Source organism: Lithobates pipiens, unplaced genomic scaffold (assembly GCF_037356315.1).
Source record: "Lithobates pipiens isolate NorthernLeopardFrog02 unplaced genomic scaffold, aLitPip1_a1.2 Scaffold_13, whole genome shotgun sequence".
NCBI classification, from domain to species: domain Eukaryota; kingdom Metazoa; phylum Chordata; class Amphibia; order Anura; family Ranidae; genus Lithobates; species Lithobates pipiens.
Genome location: NW_027507718.1, coordinates 181,153,565 through 181,170,798, shown reverse-complemented (window position 1 = coordinate 181,170,798; position 17,234 = coordinate 181,153,565). Strand labels below are relative to the sequence as shown.

General features: G+C 47.2%; 1 protein-coding gene across 3 annotated transcripts in view; it reads left to right on the top strand.

The window, feature by feature from the left end:
• LOC143974486 (protein mono-ADP-ribosyltransferase PARP14-like) overlaps positions 1 to 17,234 on the top strand; it is a 197,508-nt gene that overhangs the window by 119,577 nt on the left and 60,697 nt on the right. For all 3 annotated transcript variants that reach the window (XR_013272233.1, XM_077475944.1, XM_077475943.1), the window contains exons 9-10: positions 8,235 to 8,294; positions 15,261 to 15,434. Coding sequence is in view for 2 of the 3 variants with exons in the window: in XM_077475944.1 (XP_077332070.1) it covers positions 8,235 to 8,294; positions 15,261 to 15,434 (234 nt within the window). In the remaining variant the exon portion in view is untranslated. The remainder of the gene's footprint in view (positions 1 to 8,234; positions 8,295 to 15,260; positions 15,435 to 17,234) is intronic.

Sequence of the window (17,234 nt, the reverse complement as noted above, 5' to 3'; positions counted from 1 at the left end):
GAGAAGAGCGAAGATCACCGCGGAGGAGGAAGAGGCAGATTAGGACGATATGCCTAGCAACAGGCATTTCTGGTAAGTTTAAAAAAAAAATGTTTCATTTTTTTTTTACTGATTTTTTGCTAAATTTTAATGTATTTTTGTTTTTCAGGGTGGCCCTCCACTTTAATAAAGGACCATATAGAAAACATTTAGCTAGAGAATAATATTTTAAGCAACAAACAGCATGAATCCATGAAAGATCAAAGTAGTCAAACACATCTAATTTCTTTTTATGAGGTAGTAAGCAAAAAACATATTAAAACACTCAATGCTAAAAACACAATATCAAATGACAATTGTGCAAAAAAGCTAAAAACAGTGTAGACATAGTATACTTTGATTTTGCCAAAGCATTTGACATAGTTCCCTATACATGGCTAAAGTGTAAATTAAAGTCTACGGGCTTAGAAACTTCAGTTTGATAGAAAAGATCTAAAAAGACAGTATTCAGAGAGTAGTGATTAATGATTCATACTCTGAATAGCCTAAGTTTAACCACTTGCCGACTACTGTCGGCATATATACATCGGCAGAATGGCACGGCTGGGCAAAGTAACGTACCCGCACGTTACTTTGAATTTACCGCCATGAGCCTGCACACGCTCACTTGCCCCGAGCTCCGTGACTGTGCCCGCTGGACCCAAGAACGATGTAAACAGCATCTCCCCATTCTGCCTAATGACCGGACACTGATCGTCTGCTCCCTGTCATCAGGAGCAGCGATCAGTGTCACGTCACACACAGCCCATCCCCCAGACAGTTAGAAATACTCCCCTATAGGGATGAGCCGAACACCGCCCGGTTCGGTTCGCACCAGAACTTTCGAACGGACCCCAAATTCGAACGAACGTTAGAACCCCATTGAAGTCTATGGGACTCGAACGTTCGAAATGAAAAGTGCTAATTTTAACGGCTAATATGCAAGATACTGTCCTAAAAAGGGTTTGGGGACCTGGCTCCTGCCCCAGGGGACATGGGTCAATGCAAAAAAAAGTTTTAAAAACGGCCGTTTTGGCGGGAGCACTGATTTTAATGACGATTAAAGTGAAAAATAAAAAGTGAAATATTCCTTTAAATATGGTGCCTGTGGGGTGTCTGTAGTATGCCTGTGAGGTGCCACGTGTTTCCCGTGTTTAGAACAGTCCCTGCACAAAATGACATTTAACGGAAATAACACCATTTAAAACTGCTTGCGGTTTTAATGTTATATCTGGTTCCTGCAATATGGTTGAAAATCATTGAGAAAAATGGCATGGGTAGCCCTCCCTGCCCATTACCAGCCTATTTGGGTCTTGTTCGCATATTAAGGGGAACCCCGTACCCATATTAAAAAAGGAAATGTGTGTGGCCCCCAGGACCTATATACTCAGAACAGCAGTATACAGGCGGTGCAAACAAGACAGGGACTGTGTAGGTTTGTTGTGTTAAGTTGAATCTGTTTGTAATTTTCAACTGGTACATTTTTAAAGTGTAGCTCCAGTCCTGTATAATTTGTTTTGTCGTCAATCTTTTTTCATCTCACTTGCTGTTGTCTCCTTCCGTTTGCAAGTAGGAGATGTTTGTAAATTGGATGTTTGAAAGTAGGGGCCTGCCCTATATGCTCTGCAGAAATGGCGGAACAAGGTGTTGGTTTTGCCACAACATTGTAAGCCCTCAAAGTGACTCTTGGTGGGCGCTGGAGCGCCCTGCTGTGAACGATTATATCAAGAATTGTAATTACATGCCATTGTTGAACAGTGGTAGAAAAATTGACCTTTGGTGGTTGTGGTGCTGGTGCCACAACACTATAAGTCCTCACCGTTACTCTGGGTGGGCACAGGAAGGGGCCCTCCTGTGAAATATTATATCAAGAATTGTAATTACATGTCCCTGTTAAACAGGGGCAGAAAAATTGGGCCTTAGGCACTGGTGCTGGTGCCACCACACTGCAACCTCTGCCATATACTCTAGTTTTATTGCAGGAATTAGCCCTGCTGCAAAGCATTGCATCAAAAATTGTACTTAAACGCCCCTGTTAAACAGGGGCAGAAAAATTGGGCCTTAGGCACTGGTGCTGGTGCCACCACACTGCAACCTCTGCCATATACTCTAGTTTTATTGCAGGAATTAGCCCTGCTGCAAAGCATTGCATCAAAATTTTTAATTAAACGCCCCTGTTAAACGGCAGAAAAATTGGGCCTTAGGCACTGGTGCCACTACACTGCAACCTCTGCCATATACTCTAGTTTTATTGCAGGAATTAGCCCTGCTGCAAAGCATTGCATCAAAAATTGTAATTAAACGCCCCTGTTAAACAGGGGCAGAAAAATTGGGCCTTAGGCACTGGTGCTGGTGCCACCACACTGCAACCTCTGCCATATACTCTAGTTTTATTGCAGGAATTAGCCCTGCTGCAAAGCATTGCATCAAAAATTGTAATTAAACGCCCCTGTTAAACAGGGGCAGAAAAATTGGGCTGCTGGCATCACCCAGAACCAAAAATGTTCTTCCAACATATCAGCGGAGGAGAAAGAGGATAGACAATCAACATAACAGGACAGTCACTCAGCATCAGCATAGGCAGTCTTGAAGGGATGTGGCATTTAAAAAAAAATTATTCGGTTACATCAGCTTCAGGTGCTTGGTAGCTGTGGGTGATCCAAGACTGATTCATCTTGATGAAGGTCAGTCGATCAACTGATTCGGTGGACAGGCGCACCCTGTGATCGGTAACAAAGCCACCAGCAGCACTGAAGGTGCGTTCCGAAAGAACGCTGGATGCAGGACAGGCCAGTAGCTCAATTGCATACTGTGCAAGCTCTGGCCAGTGATCCATCCTCAAGACCCAGTAAGCCAGAGGATTTTCGGTGGGAAAGGTGTCCAAGTCTGACCTTGCCCCTAGGTATTCCTGCACCATGTAAATCAGACGCTGGCGATGGGTGCTGGAACCGATCATACCTTGGGGCTGCGGACTAAAAAATTGTCTGAAAGCATCAGTCAGACGGCCACCTTCTCCACCGCTCCTTCTGACCGATGCCTCAGCAACACGTTGTCCAGGACCAGGAGTTTGTAACCTCCCAGTCTCTGGGAACGCGTTGCACAGACCTTTCTGCAAGGCCTCCCGGAGATGTCTCATCCTCTGCTCCCTCTGCGATGGCAAGATAAGGTCGGCAACCTTACCCTTGTACCGTGGATCAAGGAGAGTGGCCAGCCAGTAATGGTCCCTCTCCTTGATCCGAAGAATACGAGGATCCTTCCGCAGGCTTTGCAGGATCAGGGAGGCCATGCAGCGTAGGTTAGCTGAGGCATTCGGTCCGGAGTCCTCTGGGTCACTAAGGACAACATGATCCGCAGCTACCTCCTCCCAGCCACGTACAAGTCCACGTGTTTCTTGGGACTGTAAATCATCCCTACAAGACTGCTGCTGCTGCTGCTGATGCCGAGTGCCAGCCTCCACCTCCATGCTGACACAATCATCCTCCTCCTCCTCTTCCTCCTCCTCATCCTCTTCCTGTGTGATGGGTGGCACAGCAGGAACACTGTCTGGATAAAGGGGGCCTTGAGAGACAAGGAAGTCCTCCTCTTCCTGTCTCTGTTCTGCCTCAAGTGCCCTGTCCATTATTCCACGCAGCGTATGCTTCAAGAGATGGACAAGAGGTACAGTGTCACTGATGCATGCACTGTCACTGCTCACCATCCTTGTGGCCTCCTCAAACGGTGACAGGACAGTGCATGCATCCCTGATCATGCCCCACTGGCGCGGTGAGAAAAAACCAAGCTCCCCTGACCCTGTCCTGGTGCCGTAGTCGCACAGGTACTCATTGATGGCCCTCTGCTGCGTGTGCAGCCGCTGCAGCATGGCCAATGTTGAGTTCCATCTGGTGGGCATGTCACATATAAGGCGGTTCTTGGGCAGGTTCAACTCCTTTTGGAGCTCAGCCAGCCGAGCACAGGCATTAAATGATCGGCGGAAATGCACACAGACTTTCCTGGCCTGCTTCAGGACATCCTGTAAGCCGGGGTACCTGCCCAAGAACCGCTGCACCACCAGGTTAAGGACGTGAGCTACACAGGGCACATGGGTCAGTTGTCCCTGTCGGAGGGCGGAGAGGAAGTTGGTGCCATTGTCGCAAACCACTATTCCTGGCTTAAGCTGGCGTGGCGTCAACCACCTCTCGGCCTGCCCCTGCAGAGCTGACAAAACATCCGCCCCAGTGTGGCTCCTGTCCCCCAAACAAACCAGCGCAAGCACGGCATGGCATCGTTTTGCCTGTGTACTTGCGTAGCCCCTGGAACGCCTACGGAGCACCGCTGGTTCTGAGGACAGAGCACTGGAAGAGGCCATGGAGGAAGAAGAAGAGGAGGGGGTGGAGGAGAGAGGTGTGTCACAACCAATAGTAGCATTCTGGAGGCGTGGTGGCGGAACAACCTCCAACACTACTGCACCTTGTCCTGCATCCTTCCCAGCAGCCAGAAGAGTGACCCAATGGGCCGTGAAAGACAGGTAACGTCCCTGTCCATGCCTGCTGGACCATGAGTCAGCGGTAATATGCACCTTACCGCTGACCGCCCTGTCCAGCGAGGCAAGGACATTGCCTTCCACATGCCGGTAGAGAGCCGGAATCGCCTTCCGTGAGAAAAAGTGGCGTTTGGGGACCTGCCACTGAGGAACCGCACATTGTACAAACTCACGGAAGGGGGCAGAGTCTACCAACTGAAAAGGCAGCAGTTGAAGTGCTAGCAATTTAGCCAAGCTAGCATTCAACCGCTGGGCATGTGGATGGCTGGGAGTAAACTTCTTCCGCCGGTCCAGCAGCTGGGGCAGGGACATTTGCCTGCTATAATCGGACGTGGGTGTACCGCTAGCAGAGTTCCCGGAAGCACTTGGCTGTGACACACCTAATTCTACACCTTCATTCCTCTCAGAGCAGGTTTCAGAGAGGACTGAAGGTCTAGTGGGGTTGGAGATGCCAGCTGATGAGGAGCAAGGAGAGGTCCGCTTTGTTCTTTGGTGTGGGTCTTTGGGGTACGCTTGCCAACGAGCTGCATGGCAGGTCAACATATGTCTGGTCAAGCATGTGGTGCCCAAGCGGCTGATGTTTTGGCCACGTGAGATACGCTTGAGACATATGTTGCAAATAGCAGTGGTGCGATCTGATGCACTTGTCTCAAAAAAGGCCCACACCAAAGAACTTTTAGAATAACGCGCAGAGGCAGCGCTCTGCACAGGCGGAGCTCTGCGGTGTGATTCAGTCGGTGTGCTGCCCCTAAGCTGGCCCCCTGAGGGCATCCTGCCTCGTTGGACATGTGCCTCCTCCTCCTCCTCCTCCTCCCTCCTTCCAGGCACCCACGTGGAGTCAGTGCCCTCATCATCCCCTCCCTCTTCATCGCTGTAGCAAACCTGGCAGTATGCTGCAGCTTGTGGAACATGACTGCCAGATTGCTGTCCTTCTTGAGCATCCCCTCTCTCTGCGCTCACGCTACTGCCTTCCTCTAGCTGAGTGTCATCATCAGAGCCCACAAAACACTGGGCATCCTCCTGGAGCATGTACCCAACACTGTGCTCAAAGAGTTCAGGAGACTCCTCAGGAGGACGTGGTGGGTCTAGGGAAGGAGTCACTGATGATGACATTGAGAGGAGGGAAGACGATGCGTTGGCAGCTGCTTTGCTACTACCCTGAGACTGGGTGAGAGAGGATGAGGAGGATGAAGAGAGCTTGGTCATCCACTCTACCAAGTCGTTGGCATGTTGCGGTTCAACATGTCCAGCTGCCGAAAAGAAGGACAAGCATGTCCCATGGCCACGTGCTGATGACAATGCACCGCGTCCACGACCAGCACTGTTGTCTCTAGACACAGAGCCTGCTTGCCCTCTTTTATCGGCTCGCGCCTGTCTGCCTCTCCTTGCTGGCCTTCCAGACATGGTAATGGCCTGAAGGGAGTTGGGTAAAACAGCAGTTGGGTAGTTTATATTGTGCTGGAGGCACACAACACCCACTAACTCCTGCAGATGCCTTTTTTATAGAACACCAGAGATAAAGGGGTATATACAGATGTATACTGTGCTGTGCTGGAGGCACACACAACTTCCTATAACTCCTGCAGATGGCAAGTGGGCTCAAATAGAGAACAGCTATGTAGGTGGATATAGCGGTATGTACTGGGTACAGAGCACGCAGACAGCACACACTATCTCCTAACACTACTGACTGCAAGCTCTATTATTAAAGATAGATCACTAGCTATATAGGTGAGGTGAATATCGCGGTGTATACTGCGGTCAGGGCACGCAGACAATAACCAGAAAACAGCAGAGATAAAGGGGTATATACAGATGTATACTGTGCTGTGCTGGAGGCACACACAACTTCCAATAACTCCTGCAGATGGCAAGTGGGCTCAAATAGAGAACAGCTATGTAGGTGGATATAGCGGTATGTACTGGGTACAGAGCACGCAGACAGCACGCACAAGCTCCTAACACTACTGACTGCAAGCTCTATTATTAAAGATAGATCACTAGCTATATAGGTGAGGTGAATATCGCGGTGTATACTGTGCTGTGCTGGAGGCACACAACACCCACTAACTCCTGCAGATGCCTTTTTTATAGAACACCAGAGATAAAGGGGTATATACAGATGTATACTGTGCTGTGCTGGAGGCACACACAACTTCCAATAACTCCTGCAGATGGCAATTGGGCTCAAATAGAGAACAGCCATGTAGGTGGATATAGCAGTATGTACTGGGTACAGAGCACGCAGACAGCACGCACAAGCTCCTAACACTACTGACTGCAAGCTCTATTATTAAAGATAGATCACTAGCTATATAGGTGAGGTGAATATAGTGGTGTATACTGCGGTCAATAGCCACTACACAACAGCAAGATAGGAAATCAGCCGAAAACGATCGGTGTGTACTGTGTTAAAGGTACACAGAACACCCACTGCTTCAGACGCCAACACACTACACGAGGCCGCCGCAATGGCAGCCTTATATAGTGTGGGGCGTGCACTACACAGCCTGAGCTATGATTGGCCACAGGCATCCTGCCTGTGGCCAATCATGGCTCTCCTCGCTGCTGGCGCTGCGATTGGCCAAGCATGCGGGGTCACAGTGCATGCTTGGCCAATCATGAGCCAGCAATGCACTGCGCCATCGCAGTGCATTGTGGGCCGTGAGCGCCACGCGAATTTGACACGAACGGACCAAAATGTTCGGATTTCGCCGAACGGACGAACAGCCAATGTTCGAGTCGAACGTACCTTCGACTCGAACACGAAGCTCATCCCTACTCCCCTAGGACACACTTAACCCCTCCCTGCCCCCTAGTGGTTAACCCCTTCACTGCCAGTGAAATTTTTACAGTAATCAATGCAATTTTATAGGAATGATCACTGTATTAATGCCAATGGTCCCAAAAATGTGTCAAAATTGTCCGACGTGTCCGCCATAATGTCGCAGTCACGATAAAAAATGCTGATCGCCGCCATTACCAGTAAAAAAAAAATATTAATAAAAATGCTATAAAATATTCCCTATTTTGTAGACACTATAACTTTTGCGCAAACCAATCAATTGCGATTTTTTTTTAACCAAAAATAGAAGAATACGCATCTGCCTAAACTGAGGGAAAAAAAAGTTTTTTTATATATTTTTGGGGGATATTTATTATAGCAAAAAGTAAAAAAATAATGTGTTTTTTTTCAAAATTGGCGCTCTTTTTTCATTTATAGCGCAAAAAATAAAAACCGCCGGGGTGATAAAATACCACCAAAAGAACGCCCTATTTGTGGGGAAAAAAAAAGGACGTCAATTTTGTTTGAGAGCCACGTCACACGACCGCGCAATTGTTAGTTAAATCGACACAGTGCCGAATTGCTAAAAGTGCTCTGGTCAGGAAGGGGGTAAATCCTTTCAGGGCTGAAGTGGTTAACGGTATACCCCAAGACTATATATTGGGAGCCGTATTTTTTTTAAACTTATTTTTAAATGATATAGGGGCTAGCAAAATACTTTTCTGTATTAAAAAAGGCATAGGCTCCAGAGAGAGAGAGAGAGCGAGAGAAAGAGATTATTTTGGATGTTTTCTATGTGTATGTGTTTGTGTTTTTTTATTGGTTGAACTAGATGGACTTGTATCTTTTTTCAAACTATGAAACTATTAAATAATAAAATAAATAATATACTTAATTTTGTGTATTTTACAGCTGTGGCTCATGCTATATTTACAGCAGCAGGACAAAGTATTGTTCAAGAAGCTAAAGATGGTAAGTGCAAAATGACAACAATCTGCCAAGTAAAGTAAGCACATAAGCACTTTTTCTGTGCAGGTGTACTTTTATTTTATATCAAGAAAAAGTTTTATTGAAAATACAAGAGTGGTGCAAACAGAATCAATCAGCAGTAAAATGAGTTTACAATTCCAGTTACAGAGTCCTTTGACATGAGATATCACACAAACATATACTGTATTAATCCAAAAGCACCGTGACAACATGGAACCAGAAAAATAACAGGTAAAAAAAAAAACACAAAAAATTAGCCCCTAGCCGTGGCTGGACTATGTCAAGAAACACTAAAGTAAGCACATGAATATGATCCTATATGTTTTTCCAAGCAAGAATAGAGAATCAGGTCATGTGGCACCTGTCCTATCACTAACTTCCATAGTCACTTAACCTTTGAGATTTCACATCTGTAGAAGCCTATCAAGTACTAATGGGGTTGGGGCAGGGGTCAAGTCCTGGGGAAAAAAGTGTGGGAACTCCCACCCAAGATCCACTCCCCCACCAAAAAAAAAAAATGATACGCTCATATGCACGAATGCTTCAAAAGTGGTATTTTTCATCCAATTTTTGTATTGTGTGTATGAAGCTTAACTGTTAGTACATAAAAAAAAACAATCCTCATTAAACATAAATACGGTAATTCTCTGAATAATCAGCATTCATTCAATTGTGCTTCCATGCAAATGTGAACATCGTGTTCTGAACTTTATTGGGTAATTTTATTTTGTATAGAGTGTTTATGTGGTGAGTTTACACTTTCCATTGAACAGAGTTTGGATAACACAGGGTTAAACGGAAAGGTCATAAATTAACTGCACTTTTCCTGGACAGAATGCTTGGGGAGATAGTGATGTATTTCTGCTTAGGAGATGTATGTTAGCTTGGGGGGGCTGCAAACTCTGCAGGGCTCCAACACACACTCGCTGCTATTCCAACCCTTCACATATTTCCACATAAACTTCCCTCCTGGCATTAAACTTTGCCAGCTATTGTGCTCAGCTTACCACCCCAAACTGATGTTCCTCCCTCAGCTCACCTCTCTCCCTGCATATCCTGTGAGCAGAATAGCTCATCTACCCATCAGCTAGACCTAGACCTGATCTACCCGTCAGCTAGATGTGATTGACAGGTAGATCGAAGCGGAAGCTGTCATGGGGCCCCCTACTGGCAATGTCTGAATGGTTAGGTGTGCGGCACTTACTATTGCGAGCTGTGTCGGCAGCTGCTGGTGTAACACCTGCCACACAGCTCAAATACTTCAAAGTCTTGCAGGACACAGCTGCTAACAGGAACTGAGTTCCTGTTGTGGAAAAAGTACATGAACTCCGTTCCCATGCGTTCCTGCAGGACTTGAGCCCTGGGTTGGGGCCAGACTCAGTGTATCCAGCCAGTTTTGCCACATGAAATAGAATTTCCGCATTGCATTCCTATGCTGATAAATTTGTTTCTTTTGTATAAGAACACAATTCACTTGATCAACCCAATATTTTTTGGTGAGGACACGAGAGGAGAAGCAAGCAATATGTTTATGTTCAATACAAAGTAGCCCAAGAACAACAACATGTATCTGGAGAGTAAGAGCCCATTCACACAGGGGCAACTCCTGATCCGACTTCAGGTCGCCCCTAGTCGCCTCAGGTCGCCTCAGGTCGGACAACATTTAAAAAGCAATGTAAGTGAATGAGAGCCGTCTTAATGCACACTACTGAAGTCGCTCCGACTTCAGAAAAGGTTCCTGTACTACTTCTATCCGACTTGTAGGCGACCGGTACCCATTGATTTAAATGGAGATCGCCTCCAAGTCGGATCTCCGTTTATACGGAGGCGACTTTGACAGAATTATCAGCTCTGAAGGGGGAACTCCACGGCAAATTTCTGAAAAAAATTTGGCGTGGGTTCCCCCTCCGAGAGCATACCAGGCCCTTAGGTCTGGTATGGATTCCAAGGGGAACCCCCTACGCCGAAAAAACGGCGTGGGGGTCCCCCCCAGATCCACACCAGACCCTTATCCGAGCACGCTACCCGGCCGGCCAGGAAAGGGGGTGGGGACGAGCGGGCGGCCCCCCCCTCCTGAGCCGTACCAGGCCGCGTGCCCTCAACATGGGGGGGTGCCTTGGGGGAGGGGGGGCGTGCGGCCCCCCCACCCCAAAGCACCTTGTCCCCATGTCGATGAGGACAAGGGCCTCTTCCCGACAACCCTGGCCGTTGGTTGTCGGGGTCTGCGGGCAGGGGGCTTATCGGAATCCGGGAGCCCCCTTTAATAAGGGGGCCCCCGGATACCGGCCCCCCACCCTATGTGAATGAGTATGGGGTACAATGTACCCCTACCCATTCACCTGTGGAAAAAAAGTACAAAAAAAAACACAACACAGGGAAAAAATATTTTATTGCACAGCTCCGGGGGTCTTCCGTCTTCGGGGGTCTTCTCGCCGGACTCCTCCGCTATCTTCTTGTAGCTCTTTTACTAGCGGAGGAGTCCGGCTTTCTTCCTCCCCGCCGCCGGCCTCTTCTCCCGACTTCGGGGGTCTTGTCCCCCTCTTCGGTTCTTCTGCCGGGCCACCGCGCCTTCTTATAGCTCTTTTGCAGGCGGTGGCCCGGTCTTCTGTCGTCGCCGCCGCCGCCGCCGCCGCCTTCCGTTCTTCTTCTTCTTCTTCTCCAGGAGATGTTGACACGACGCTCTCTCCGGCCGGAATGCCAGAGCCGCCCTGCGCTGCCACTTATATAGGGACAATGGGGCGGTGTCACATGGGTTGATGTCACATGGGTTGGTCACATGGGTTGATGTCACATGGTGACCCCGCCCCCTTACCATGTGACATCAACCCATGTGACCAACCCATGTGACATCAACCCATGTGACACCGCCCCATTGTCCCTATATAAGTGGCAGCGCAGGGCGGCTCTGGCATTCCGGCCGGAGAGAGCGTCGTGTCAACATCTCCTGGAGAAGAAGAAGAAGAAGAACGGAAGGCGGCGGCGGCGGCGGCGACGACAGAAGACCGGGCCACCGCCTGCAAAAGAGCTATAAGAAGGCGCGGTGGCCCGGCAGAAGAACCGAAGAGGGGGACAAGACCCCCGAAGTCGGGAGAAGAGGCCGGCGGCGGGGAGGAAGAAAGCCGGACTCCTCCGCTAGTAAAAGAGCTACAAGAAGATAGCGGAGGAGTCGGGCGAGAAGACCCCCGAAGACGGAAGACCCCCGGAGCTGTGCAATAAAATATTTTTTCCCTGTGTTGTGTTTTTTTTTTGTACTTTTTTTCCACAGGTGAATGGGTAGGGGTACATTGTACCCCATACTCATTCACATAGGGTGGGGGGCCGGTATCCGGGGGCCCCCTTATTAAAGGGGGCTCCCGGATTCCGATAAGCCCCCCGCCCGCAGACCCCGACAACCAACGGCCAGGGTTGTCGGGAAGAGGCCCTTGTCCTCATCGACATGGGGACAAGGTGCTTTGGGGTGGGGGGGCCGCACGCCCCCCCTCCCCCAAGGCACCCCCCCCCCCATGTTGAGGGCACGCGGCCTGGTACGGCTCAGGAGGGGGGGGCCGCCCGCTCGTCCCCACCCCCTTTCCTGGCCGGCCGGGTAGCGTGCTCGGATAAGGGTCTGGTGTGGATCTGGGGGGGACCCCCACGCCGTTTTTTCGGCGTAGGGGGTTCCCCTTGGAATCCATACCAGACCTAAGGGCCTGGTATGCTCTCGGAGGGGGAACCCACGCCAAATTTTTTTCAGAAATTTGCCGTGGAGTTCCCCCTTGAGCTCATTCTCTGCTTGGCCTCGGCAAAAGTCGCCTGGCCTGGGGCGACTTGTAAGTCGTCCCAAGTCGGGCTTGAAGTCATCACAAGTCGTTTTGAAGTCGTCCCAATTCGTGCTGTGATCTTAACTCAAGTCGTGTCCAAGTTGCCTGACTCAAGTCGCCTACAAGTCGTGTTGCCCCTGTGTGAATGGGCTCTAAGGGTTTCATCATCTGGAACTCCCAGTAAGCAAATAATAGGGTCTCAAAGGAATGCAGTAATATACACAAGAGATATAGCATCAAGAATATCTGGCCAAAAGCAAAACAGTTTCTGGCATCTACAAAACATGGGGAGTAAATCCCCGGTGTCTCTTTCACATTTTGGACATAACGAGGAATCTCTTCTTCCACAATGATGTAGTTGAGCTGGTGTTCTATAGGCTCTATGCAATCAGAATAGATGGGAGAGTAGATGTTAAGCACATTTCCTCATACTTGTTCCCCAAATATCCACAAGCCATGTTCCCACCTGCTCCTGCTTAGAAGTTTGGAGGCATCATGAGAGCCTTACAATAGAATAAAGTAAATTGAGAAAAACATACCTGTGATGAACCACCTGACACCCCGCTTGGGTGCTTCCGCCAAGATACAGCTTCCTTCACTCTGGAACCAGGAACTAGGTATTATAGTGGAGCATTGCACCCAAGAACTAGACAACACTAGCTTAGGTGCAAACTGGAACTGACTTATTGTAAATTCACACAGAACATATACCACACAAATTCAGGTAAGAGCTTGATCACATTCTCCTAAACAATGCAAATTGTAAACAGTAATACCATCAGTACATCTAATGAACAGCCAACATAAACAAACAGTAAACTAAGTAACCACTTGGCGCCCACGCTATAGACTAAAGACGTCTATAGCACGGCGCTCAATTGCCGGGAGGGCGTCCGTTTACTTCCTCCCTGCATGCCGCTGCGGGTGTGCATTGTGGGAAATCTTTGTTGGCCGTGTCCCTTGGATGCAGCCAATCACAGATCTTGCTAAATGGCCAATCACAGCAGCCATTTAGCACTCGATCGGAGTGTACAAGTAAACAGATGAGATCATCTCTCATTGCCGGCTCTTCCTCCTGTGCTAAATAGTGAGTGAAAACATTGCCCACAGTACTTATCAGTGCCACCTGTCACAGTCATCTATCCCCAGTGCCACCTGTCAGTGCCATCTGTCCCCAGTTCCACCTGTCAGTGTCATTTGTCCTCAGTACCACCTATCATTACCATCGGTCCCGGTGCCACCTATCAGTGCCAACTGTCCCCAGTGCTACCTATCAGTGCCATCTGTCCCAGTGCCACCTGTCAGTGCCAACTGTCCCCAGTGCTACCTATCAGTGGCATCTGTACCCAGTGCCACCTATCAGTGCCATCTGTCCCCAGTGTCACCTGTCAGTGCCATCTGTCCCCAGTGCCACCTATCAGTGCAATCTGTCTCCAGTGCCACCTGTCTCCAGTGCCATCTGTCCCCAGTACCACCTGTCCCCAGTACCACCTGTCAGTGTCACGTTCCATCTGTTATCAGTGTCACTTGTCTTCAGTGGCACGTATCAGTGCCATCTGTCATCAGTGCCACCTGTCAGTGTCCCGTGCCATCTGTTATCAGTGTCACATGTCATCAGTGCCACATCAGTGTCACGTGTAATCAGTGACAAATATTAGTGCCATCTGTCATCAGTGTCACGTGTCATCAGTGCCATGTATTAGTGGCATCTGTTATCAGTGCCACATCAGTGTCACGTGCCATCAGTGCCACGTATCGGTGCCATCTGTCATCAGTGCCACATCAGTGTCATGTGTCATTGACCTGCTGCTTCAGGACCTTCAAAAGTGTAATAGGTAGTCAACAAGTTAGATGTGTAATTTATGCTCCTAGATCACATGATGGTGCTCCCCGTATGTTGAGACTCTCTATGTGGCTAGACTGTGAAAAAGTCCCACACATGTGGTATCATAATAGTAAGGAGGAGTAGCAGAATGCATTTTGTGGGGCCATTTGTGGTATACACATGCCATGTGAGAGAAATAACCTATTACAATGACAATTTTGTGGAAAAAAGAATTGTGGGAAAAAAATGACAACATCAAAAACCTCATCATGCATCTTAACTAAATACCTTGGAATGTCTACTTTCAAAAAAGGGGTCATTTGGGGGTATTCGTACTTTCCTGGCTTTGTTAGGGTCGCAAGAAATGATATAGGCCACCAGTAAATCAGGTGTGATCAATTTTGTATGATTTGCACCACAGCTTGTAGACTCTTTCACAAAGACCAAATAATATCCACTAATTTGGATTATTTTTACCAAAGATATGATAAATTGTGGCCAAAATCTATGAAGAAAAAATTAATAATTAGCAAAATGTTATCACAGAAAACAAAGAAAAATGTTTTTTTTTTTTCAAAATGTTTGGTCTTTTTTAATTTATAGCGCAAAAAATAAAAAACCCAGAGGTAATCAAATACCACCAAAAGAAAGCTCTATTTGTATGAAATAAAGGAAAAAAAATAATTTGGGTACAGTATTACATGACTGAGTAATTGCCATTCAAAATGTGAGAGCAGCGAAAGTTGAAAATTGGTCTGGGCAGGAGGGGGGTTTAAGTGCCCAGTAGGCAAGTGGTTAAACAGTAAGCTAATTAACAACTAGTAACCTAGAAAAGCCTATGTGACTTAGGTCAGTGCCCACTCTGATAGTTCGGCACCAGACAATTTAACTCCATGAGCACCTTAGCCAGCCCCCCCACCACCACGACCCCCTCCACAGCCCAGCACTCCAGTGAGCACTGGAGGAGCAGAGAGCTGGAGACTGATAGTCCCAGCACCCTGCTCAGAGCGGAGGGGGAGAAGATTGATCAGTGGTGTTTGTTCACTCAGTTCTCACTGTAGAGTTGGCGTGGGACACCTTGGTGAGTCCTGTCCTTAACACCTCTTACTTTGTTCCTATAGCTTCTATGAATGAAAAACAATCAATCAATCTAAGAATGGAGGACAGGTAGATGATTGAATGGTCTTGCCTTCTCCATTCATAGAGAATGCTTTTTTTTTTCTTTTTTTTTTATAAAAATTTTGATATTAGAACATGGTCTTTATTGTTGTCTGTGCCCCCGTTAGGGACATCTAACAATTTTACGCTTGATTTTACAATCTTTAGGTGCTACAAGAAAAGAAATTGTTATGACAGGACCTGGAGATCTACCCTGCAAGTGGATTCTACACTGTAATTGTAAAAACAACGTTGAGAACATTCCTAAACTTGTAACAGATATCTTACTTCAGAGCGAAAATGTGGGTCTAAAATCTGTTGCCATTCCCGCCATTGGCACAGGTAAGAGATAATTTGGATGCATGGGCATTGTATTTTTCTAATTAAGTGCCGGTTCACACTAGCGCGATGCCAGACATTGCATGTAATTCGCAGCGCATGGCTGTTCACATTACATGCGATGTCTGTGCGGGTGTGATGTCAGCCATACAGATAGTATGGCTGATATCGCACTGCATTCGGTCCAAACACGCACAGGACCCTTTTTTCTGTTCGGACCAGAATCGGATCGCATGTGTGTTCACACATATGCGATCCGATTCATGTCCGAACTGCCATTTCGCAGTGCGATATGCGAGCTGAAATGGGGGTGTCGTTAACATATAATGACACTCCCCATGAGATCGCATATGGCAGTGTGAACTGCCGTGCATGTCAAGTGCGATGTGGGAACCCGCAGTTGATTCGCAGGGTTCTCGCATCGCACTAGTGTGAACCGCCACTAAGATAAAAGCATTAAAAAATATTATGTTAATACAAAACAAACAATATGGTAAAGCCAGCTTTATCTGCTGTGGTTAGGTTTTAGATAGAGGCACGTTCAGATCTAGTTGGATTCATTTGATAAAGTAGTGAAAATATAGCTTATATTGAATATATGTTTTTTAATTAATATTACAGATCAAGCACAGGCCAACAGCACAGCATAATATGTTGGAGCAGTGGCCATTTATCAAAGTTATATATGGACTAAGGTCCATTACTGTGAAATGTTTTGCTATGCTGTTGGTCTGAGGTCTCTAGTAATATGTAAATTAAATGTGATGTTTCAAAATAATATGATCATACGTTTCTGATGTCTTATCTATATTTCTAATGTCCTATCAGATGTGAACTTCTCTAATTTACTTGATTTCTTTATTACTCATGTATGCATTTGCAGTCACTACTGCAAGTTCCAGAAAAACACTTGAAGCAGCAAATATAAAAGTATTGTCCTTCTCAACTCTAAAACAGAACTGCTTTGACATGTAGACTAATTGGTTAGGTAAACCAATTAAAGGCGGAGCACGAGGCATAGTTACAAATAAAATATATACAATTGAAATAAAATGGCTACCATAAAAAATAATATTAGTTCATGAATAGAGGACATCATAACATTTCAGTTTGTATCTTTATGCATGCAGTCACTCTCTGCTCCCCTAGAGCAGCCTTTCTCAACCAGGGTGCCTTCTGGGTTCTTCAGGGGTGCCTTGGCAAAATGCCTAAAAATTGCCCTGAATGTATCAAGCTTTTTTGTTACACAAAGCCAACAGGTTTTTATTGTGCAGCATTACAAACTTGGGCACTATGTAGACCAGTCACTGGCATCCTAACAACTGTTGATATTATTGGTTGATAAGGAGGGCATTGGGTGAATGCACAGCATATTGCCAGGGACAGATTAAGAGCATCATGGGCCTGGTGCTAAGGATTTTGGTGGGCCTTTTTATGAAAATAAATAAAATGAAAATGCTATTTTTTTTTGTTAAATTAAATTAAAGAGAGACCGGGGGGGGGGGGGGAGGGGTGAAAAAGAGATGGGGGCTGAAAGAGAGGGGATGAGAGGAAGGGGAAAAGAGAGAGAAAGGAGGTGAAAGAGAGAGAGGACAAGAGAGAGGGTGAAAGATAGAGAGAGTGGTGGGAAAGAGGGGATTGAAGGGGGCGAGAGAGAGAACAGGGTGAAAGAGAGGGGATGAGAGATAGAGGGCGTGAAGGAGTAAAAGAGACGGGGGTGAGAGTGAGTGGGTGAGTCTGTGGGGGGGCAGCACAGCACAGCATAGTACATTACACGGGGGGGAAGGGGGGGGAATAGCACAG